Here is a 9522-nt window from a genome sequence, read left to right as displayed (position 1 = left end):
GCCTGGAGGGTGTGCAGGACCAGGTGACAGGGGGCACTGTGAGTCTAAGGGTTAGACTCCCTCAGCCCAGAGACAGATCAAGATGAAGTCTCAGCATTTTCTACATTCTCTGTTTGCTCCTCAAGAACAGCTGGAATTTCAGATCCATTTCCTTAACTGGTTTAGAGGATTTGTTTTTTCATTTTTTAAAATTTATTATTGATACAGTATTATGTCTGCATGTATGCCTGCAGACCGGAAGAGGGCACCAGATCTCACTATAGATGGTTGTGAGCCACCATGTGGTCGCTGGGAATTGAACTCAGGAACTTTGCAAGGGCAGTCAGTGCTCTTATCCTCTGATCCATCTTCCCCAGTCCCTAGAGGATTCTTTTATTCCATGGTTATAGAAATAGTTCTCTGTGTGTTTGGTTTGTAGCAACTACAAATTATGAAGGCCCTGTTCCCTACACTCTTGTCAGTGAAGTTGTTCATGTGTGGTTGTTACAGCCAGTGTCAGGAGACCTTGACTTTGGCCTCTGGGATAGAAATCACATAGTCTTTCCTTCTACATTAATCTCCTTTGATAACCACGTCATTGGGAATTTATATGACCAATGAACTCTTCTACTTCATCTTGTTTTGCCTCCTATGTCTTCATTTACCTTCAAGAAATTCAAGTATGTAAACCAGAAGGCCCTCACAAGGATACGGGTGTGTTTAAAATAGATAAATGACATCAGTGAGGAGGAAAGAATGCAAATTAGTCATATAATGAAAATACACAACTTTCACTAAAGAAATTATTTTACATGTGTATTTCATAAATGAACAAAATATAAAAATGAACATAAAAGCTTAGTCAATAGAAGCAGCTGCAGTATTTGTGGACATCAGCAAAACACAGAATTAAAGATTCTTTCACTGCCTAATACTTGGCGAGGATTGCTCACTTAATGCTATATAAAAGCCAAAAAGATTTCCAATCAAGAAAAATTTAAATTCATTTTTATGCCACATTGTTAATGGTTTTGGAAGCCCTAACATCTTTGGGATCCTAGACAGGAGTAATTTTTGAGGTTTGGTAGGCTAGCCTGAGCAACGTAGTAAAACTCTGTCTCAGAAAACCAAAACCAACAAAAACAACATGGAAGACATTATACTTAAACATCAAAAGCCTACAAGTTCTTTTTCTTGTCTACAGTGAATAGTTTTTCATTATGAAAAGGGGACAGTCACATAGGAAATATATCTCATAATACCGATATGTGAACTCCTCCTGGTTTTCAAGGTCTTCTATCCCTGTCAAGTTTTAAACTTGAGTCAAAACAAAACAAAACAAAACAAAACAAAACAAACAAAGAAACCCCAGAATTTCTATCTGATTGAAATAGGCTTCATTGAATACAACAACCTAGAATGGAAGTAAGCAAAGAGTGAAAGCATATTTAAGGATGTGCAACATAGAATTTGGAAACTCTGTGTACCTCAAGACACACTCTGAGCATCCTAGAGAATAAAAGGCTGGAAATAACTTCAAGAGTACTGAGGGAAGGTGAGGGAAAGTTGACTTGGAATAACCCAGTCATCACCACTTGGGTGTCTTCATACAGTTATCAAGCAAATTCTGCTTTTAAAGATTGAACTTTGACATAAATTTCGTCATCAGATGCATTTTCAGCATACAGTCAAGGAAAGTCTTCATTCCTTCAGGGTCTGAAGGCAAAAATGTTTATATTGGGCATTGCTCACATATCCACAGATTTGTGAATGAAAGATCATTTAGAAAGGGGTTTTGTTTTCATGAAAACTATCACAACTGCAGAATAGCATCAAAAGTGGGCATGCTTCAGTGCCAGTGAATGACATTGCTAAACATCTGGTCACAGAGGCTCCTCACTCTCTTTCTTCTCCTTCTCAGACTCCTGAAGATTACCACAGAGTTGTGTCATCACAATAATCCTTTGTTGGGGTCAATGGCTCTCCAGGACCCAAACAGAGACTTCAGACTCTCTAGTCTGTTTTGATTTCATTTGCCTGAGCTGCTGCTTTATGGATGTTGAAGTCCCAGTGGTCTGGGGTGAGGCTTCATGGTTTGTCTCTGAAAAGAGGCCAGGATTGATGTGAAATATGTGTCATATTTCATCATCAATCAAACCAGGGTCAGGACAGTTGGAAGTTGAGTGAATACAAGCAATACATTAAGGATTCTTGCTGTCTTGCCGTTCTTTCATACTGTCCACCAATTTCATGTTCTTTCTCTTCATCTCACTTTCAAAAAACAAAAACAAAACACCCCAGACAAAAAAAAAAAAAAACTAAATACCCACAAAACAAAACCAAAAGTTCAATTAAATTAAAAAATGCCAAAACCAAGCAAAACTCATGGAGCAGGAGTTAGAGAAGAGGAAAATTCTGTTTAAAAAATATTGTATCAACAAAAGCATTAATTTAACAGGTAGCAATTGCTATCTCTTTAGAAAGGGGAAATTTCTTTTCTTCAATATAGAGACACTGAGTTTACTGACCATGACATGACTAAGGTAATGCCATCCTGTCCTGACTCCATTTTGTTTCTCCTTAGACATTTCTCAGTCACATCTGCCTTGGCAACACAACCTGACCTTGGTCCAGACATATTGACCAAAGTAAACAATATTTATACAAACTAAACATGAATTAAAATAGTTGAAGAAGGCAAAAGTTAAGGTTAAATGTCATATTGTGCCGGAAATAACTACTATGTACTGTCAAAACAATTATTAAAAAGTTCCTATGACAATAAAAAAACTAAAGACTGAATGTTGGCTTGTCCTGAGAAAGCCACTCAGGCCTTATCACAGATTGATTTATTGACTTTGATATTTTTAATTTATTGCTTTTATTTTGGTTAAAATAGAATTACATCATTTTTTACATATTACGTTAAATTCCTCAAACCCCTTCTATGTCCTTTATCTCTAGTCTCTGCCATGTTCTTCAATAATAACTGCAAATCCATGGGCGCTTTTTCTATGATTACTGTTGTTTAACACAGATGCACACACATACACACACACACACACAATTATGTACAGACATTCTTCTGAGTCTGTTTAGAGCTGGTTCTGTGCACATGGTTTCAGTGATGACCACTTGTTATTGTATCATTAATCAGGGCTCTTCCCTGGGAATGACCATTTCTGGCTCTCAGCAGTACTTAGTTGTCTGTAGTTCCTTGTGTAGGTACAGGGCACCACGTCATTTCTTCTTTTTTTTTTAAAGATTTTATTTATTTACACATACATATGCATGCATACATACAGTATTCTGTCTGCATATGTGCCTGCAGGCTAGAAGAGGGCACCAGATCATATTATAGATGTTTATGTGGTTGCTGGGAATTGAACTCAGGACCTTTGGAAGAACAGACAGTGCTCTTAACCGCTCAGCCACCTCTCCAGCCCCATGTCATTTCTGTAGTGAAAATTTTCCTTAAAACACACAAAAACATTAAAGGAATATGTTTTTGTTTTTGTCAGGTGTGCAAATATGTGACTGAGTCATAGCAGGTGACTATGATTTGCCTCATGCTCTAACAGAGTTGTGGTTCTTCCAGCTGCAAATAGTTTCTGTGAGTGTGTCAAGTTTGGAATTCTGGGAACTTTTCAGAGGATCTTTAAATGCTAGAGGCCCAAGTAGCAGATCTGTTGTTGTTGGGTGCTTGTTGGTTGGATGCTGTTTGCCAAGTAGTTGTATACAAAGAATCAAGAAGTTAGGTATCTTGATGGAGTAGATAAATTTTACCCAAGGAAACTTGACATCCCTAATAAGCAAGAAGTAGTCTACTGATAACTTTGCTCACTTTCACCTTTATTAGTTTTTCTCTAAAGAAATGAAGAACATGGGGTGGTGAAGAGTAAAGGAGAGGAAAAGAAACCCCAAATGTAGCAACGTGCAGGTACAATTTTTCTTGGCTAGTGGTATCATCATTGTTCAGTACTTCTGTGCAGACATACTTTTGTGGTGTCAAGGCTATTGCTCCCCCATAATTTCTAGCAGAACTTCTTGAGGCACACTTCCTGGTCTTCTTGTTCTTATACTTTCTTGGTGCCCTGTTTTCTTCAATGTTTTTTGGGCCTTTGTTGTAGGAGTCTTGTTGTAGATGTATTTGTTTGGGGTGGTGAAAGTTCCATAATCAGTTGTTTTTTTTTTTAACCAGTTGTTATTTTCTGTGATGGTCTTCCTCTGCTGACAAGAAAACCTTTCTTGAGAGGCATGAGAGGTAATCTTCCAGGTCTTGGTCCAAAGTATAGGGCTTCCCTCAACTGAGACTTGCTTTTGATCTCTGAGAGGAAACCTAGCAGAACAGCAATAGTCAGCATTCTTCTAAGAGCCTCTTGGATTTCCTTGATCAACATATTGAAAAGAGGTTTCCCATGCCTGGCACTTGGTTTCCTGTTAGATGATCCTTCTTTTGAGGGGGTATTGCCAGCCCAAGTGGAATAACTTCATTAAAATATATATGAAATATAATTTCATGTAAACATGAAGTAATAAATATCCTTAAGGGTATTTCAACCATCCTCAGTGGCATTTAACTTCTCTCTGTCTTCTTCTGTGTTGACCTCCCTCCCAACTTCCAAATTAAACCCAACATTATCCCCATTTTCCTCAATGCCTGATCTCTTCTTGTGGTTCTTTAAATCTAAGCATCATTCTTTAAAATGTTTTATTTTATTAATTTCTCTCTCTCTCTCTCTCTCTCTCTCTCTCTCTCTCTCTCTCTCTGTGTGTGTGTGTGGGTGTGTGTGTGTATGTGTGTATGTGTGGTGGGTCGAAGCACATAGGTCTGTGTGAGTATACACAAACTTGTATACATACATGGGTGGACACATCTGTGTACATGTAAAGGCCAAAAGTTGGTGTCCATGCACTCAAAGGTGGAGTTTCAGGCTTTTCAGAAAACATAACTTATTAAATGTGTCCTGGGATATCAACTTCAGTATTTATCATTAGCAACAAGTGCTTTGAATCATTGAGTTATCTGTTCACCAACCTTAAGCTTTATCTTCACTGGGAAGCACTGTCATCATGGAAGCACAGGAAAGACAAAGCAGTATTTAGAATGATACCAGTTGTCCACCTCAGCACTTAAACCCAGGAAAAACCCAGTGTATTACAAAGTCACGTCTCAGAGGCTGTGGCTATGCAGCTTGCAGGGCATCCACTCGCTCTCTGGAGATCTAGAGCAGGGGCACAGCCCTGCCACCCTGTGCTGCCCAGGCTGCTGTGGTTCCCATGGTCTCCTGATAGACAGAGAGAGAAGTCCAGGGCATGGGCTCTCAGCACTAAGCAGTGAAATGGGCAGAGGAATGTGACTCTGATCCCAGAAAGTATTCCCTGAAGTACATGTTGACCTGCTATTTTTTCTTATAGAAATACCTGGAGCTCTTACAGAGACCATGTTTGTATCTTCTCTTCTGATTGCCTTTTGGGTAATTTCCTCCATTGGGATAATGAGAGCAGTTCAAGGATTAAGAGCTATATTCTAAATGGTGATATAGCTGTACACACAAAAACATTCAACCACAAACCCATGTGGTAACATGACTCTAATGCTTGCTGGTTATATGTATCTTGGACATATAATATGCTCAAGTCACAGGGAGACCTGCCATGCTTATCATGAGACTGGTTTCTAAATTAAAATACAGAAAGTTTACAAGTGAGATGGAATATGACAGTATAATGTTACAGAAACTTCTAGGACATGTAACAAAGAGGTTTCTCTGTGTGGAGAGAACAGAACACATCCTGTGAGTACAACTTAATGGTAAACTTTTTAAAAGAGAGTAAGTTTTTTTTTAGCAGTGGATTTAAAAATTATTGTAACTTCCCAACCAACTGTGTATGAATGTGTGTGTGTGTGTGTGTGTGTGTGTGTGTGTGTGTGTGTGTGTGTGAACCAGTGGTCATCAATGGTTACCACTCTCATTTTTTTGTCACATTTGTTTATTTATTTCTTTTTGTGGGAACTCTTACTTAAACTGAAGCTCATCAATGACTGACTAGTGAGACCCCAAGATCCTCATGTCTATGCTTCTCCGAGCCCTGACTGCAGGGGCAGCCATAGCTTCTGGATTCTTACATGGGTCCTGGAGATCCACACAAAGGGACTCATGATGTACAGCTGTCAACCGACACACTAAACATCTTCTTAGTCCCTGAAGACTATTATTTTATTCCTGTTACAATTTGCCAGGGCATAAGCAAATGGGATGGGGATCTTCTGGAATGCTGATGGGACAGAATTTGGATAGACCCTGGCATTGAGCAAAGGAGGAAGACTCTTTCAGATACCAGTGTTTCAAAGGGAAATTCATGGGTCCAAGAGGACTTAATTATTTTTTTTATTAAGCTTAACTAGACAATTAGACAATGGATGGAGAGAAGATAACAGAAGACAATGGTCTGCAGTGAACTACATATCACACATAGCTCATGATGAATTTTACTTTGGTTCCCAAAATCATCTCCCTGAATAACACCCATGTGTGCAAAGCTACTTCCCCCTCAGCAGGGATGGATTTTCTCAATCTCCCTTTTCAGACAAGGAAGCAAGTAGAGGCCTGTGGTGGGCTACCCTTTTCTCTCTGTACATGGAGGTTGTAACCTATGATCACACAAAACCGCATTTCCTGCTTAAGGCATTGTAAGAAACACAAGAGGTACACGTGCTCACTGCCTGGCCCTCAGACACTGAACACTGAGCTGAGGCAGAGCTGACACACTCATACAGAGGGCCCGGTGACACATGCCTCCCTGCAGCCTGCTCTGTGTGTTGGTGGCCTTGACCTTCTCTGGTATGGACATTTCATATATAGCTGAGGATATTTTGTAGGAAGTATTGTCCCAAGCAAATGGCCATTTACATTGACATGAGGGGGGAATTAGATTGGAGAAAAATGAGGAGAAATGTCTTAAGTTAAGTTTGTCTTTGGATTTTAAGGGGCCCTTTTCCTACACTGCTTTGTGTACACTATCATAGGATAAGCTTTTTATTCTTTCCTCTGGTTGTTCTGCAGGATTCAATGTGGCCCAGAAAGTCACTCAGGTCCAGTCAACTACAAGCAGTCAGTACAGAGATGTCACCCTGGATTGTTCATATGAGACAAGTTATTACTATTACCATCTCTTTTGGTATAAGCAGCTTGTTACTGGAGAGATGATTTTCCTTATTCGCCAGAGTTCTTCTTCTATTCAGAATGAGAGGAACGGCCGCTATTCTGTCACCATGAAGAAATCAGCCAAGTCCTTCAGCCTTGTCATTTCAGTCTCACAGCTAGAAGATTCGGGGATGTATTTCTGTGCCCTCCAAGAGGTGATCCACAGTGTTTGAAGTGACAGCACAAGCTGAACAAAATCTGGGTCTCCTTAAGCATTGCCCATCGGAGGTGCCCAGCTGAGAAGCACACCTGCACATGCTGAACAGGAAGTCTCACTGTGCATGCTTCCTCTGTGGTCTGCATCAGTAGTGTGTTTCTAAGTAAAACCTCATCCCAGGCAATTCAGAGACAGTTATGATGAGTGGTTTTCTTTTAATACTTTGTCTTGAAAGTATTTAGTTAAAAATAGATCACAGAGAAGATGTGTAGTGCTTCCTACAGTTGAGAATATGGCATCACAACAATTTAAAGTGTTAGTTTCAATTCATATTGGCAACAGCACACATCTGAGAGGAGTTATCTGAAAGAGCAAAGAACACAATTTTCTTGTGAAGTTACACTCAGAGAAGCAGAGCCATCATGAGTAAAGTGGTCAGAGACATCTGATAAGAACTTCATATGTCAAATACTGGAGGTTCTTGGGTTATCCCCACAAATCCTTGTCTTTGTATCTGGTACTGAGCCTGAGGTACTGAGGTCAGCTAGAGCAGCAATTGGGAAGGACAGTTGCATGAGGGCAACACATGGATGAACAGAGACTTGTGAAAATACAGGGAGACCCAGAAGATAATTGATGTCTAGAAGGATGACCCACCACTCCTCAATCTCTCTAGTTTTGGGGAAATTCAGAAGCCATCGCATTTGTCAACACGATAGATGCACACAGACTTGACCCAAGACAAACAGAAGCTATAGAAGTGAGGAGTAGAGGGTTAATGGTAAATGGAGCTGGCACCCCATTGACATCAAATGTGCTTGGAGCCTGAATCTGTAGAGCTATAACATAAATTATACAATATATAATATATAATATAATATTGTATAATCGCCTATGCTTTAAGTCTTCTAATGGTGCTTTTTCCATGTTCACCCCAAAACAGAATGACACAGGGAAAGTAATTCTGAGAAATGTGTTTCTGAATGTGTATTTAAAGATTTTTTATAACATGAGTGTAAACTGTTTTTCCAGCATGTACAAGTGTGTACTGTGTGCATGTCTGGTTTTCATGGAGGCTAGAAGGGGCATTAGATTCCCTGACATTGGAGTTATTGAAGGAAATGAGTTACTATGGAATGCTAGGAACTGAATCTGATTCTTCTGTAAATATAGCAAGTGATTCTATGTACTGTGTCTAAGTTCCAGCCCCCATTTCAAAGAAATCTCTTTAACTCACCAAATAGAAGTCACAGAATAGCTGTCTGGGTTAACAAACAATGCCAACTATTTGTGTTTCCAGGAAGCATCTTTCATAAAGAAGAACATCTAAAACTGGTAATCAAAGGTGAGAGATCAACATGCCAAATAAATGAAAGCTGTAAACATGACACAGCAAGTCTCATATCTAAAAGAGGAGATTTCTGACCAAAGCCAGACAGGAAGATGAAGAGAACAATTACATAAAAATAGAGAGTAGACCCTGGAAATGTTAGTGCATGGCAAAATGGCACTCCCAGTTCAACAAACTAAATAATAAATGACATGAAATATCACATGGGCCCCTAATCAGTAAGGATCTGAGACTGCATTGCATCACTGTGATTTTAACAAACCCTCCTACATAAAAAACCCAGCAAATGAATCTTCAAAGTTACTAAGGACTTCTGCAAGTTCACCTCTCTGATTTTGGAAAGAGAATTCCAGGCAGGCAAGGCAAGGCTGGGGAAGAACTTAGAGAACTCACTAAATGCAAAAAAACCAAAATCTGTTAACAAATGTAAAATTTAAAGTCTCTACTCTGAGGAAAAAAAGCTTGGTACTTCATTAAAAGCCAGAAAAGTCAGCATGGGAAACAAATTTTAAGGAAAGGCTAATACATATCACTAACATCCTATGAACTTCTTTGCAATTGTCCTTGTTAAACGTTCCTCAGTTGGATTCAATGGCATCTGCCTGCTGTCTCTGCATGTGAGACAGAGTCTTGCCAGTTTGAATTCACTCAATATAACAGCTACATTCTGCCTAAAACAAAACAACAAAAAATTTTCTACACTGGGAAGTTCACTGGCACACTAAAAAATATTTTTGCAATGAAGAAAAAGCCCAAATGAACCCCATATAGAAGAAAAGAAAGGTTTTACTGAGAAAAAGATGGTTGACTTACTTTTCATTACTGTT

General features: G+C 39.2%; 1 gene segment (V, D, J or C); it reads left to right on the top strand.

The window, feature by feature from the left end:
* Window positions 1–6775: 6775 nt before the first annotated feature.
* Window positions 6776–7360, top strand: LOC132656332 (T cell receptor delta variable 1-like). The segment is given in 2 exon segments: window positions 6776–6824; window positions 7047–7360. Coding segments are annotated over 2 exon segments (363 nt in total).
* Window positions 7361–9522: the final 2162 nt, after the last annotated feature.

Source organism: Meriones unguiculatus, chromosome 9 (assembly GCF_030254825.1).
Source record: "Meriones unguiculatus strain TT.TT164.6M chromosome 9, Bangor_MerUng_6.1, whole genome shotgun sequence".
Taxonomy (NCBI): domain Eukaryota; kingdom Metazoa; phylum Chordata; class Mammalia; order Rodentia; family Muridae; genus Meriones; species Meriones unguiculatus.
The sequence above is the reverse complement of the archived record's forward strand: the minus strand, read 5'-3'. Positions and strand labels throughout refer to the sequence as shown.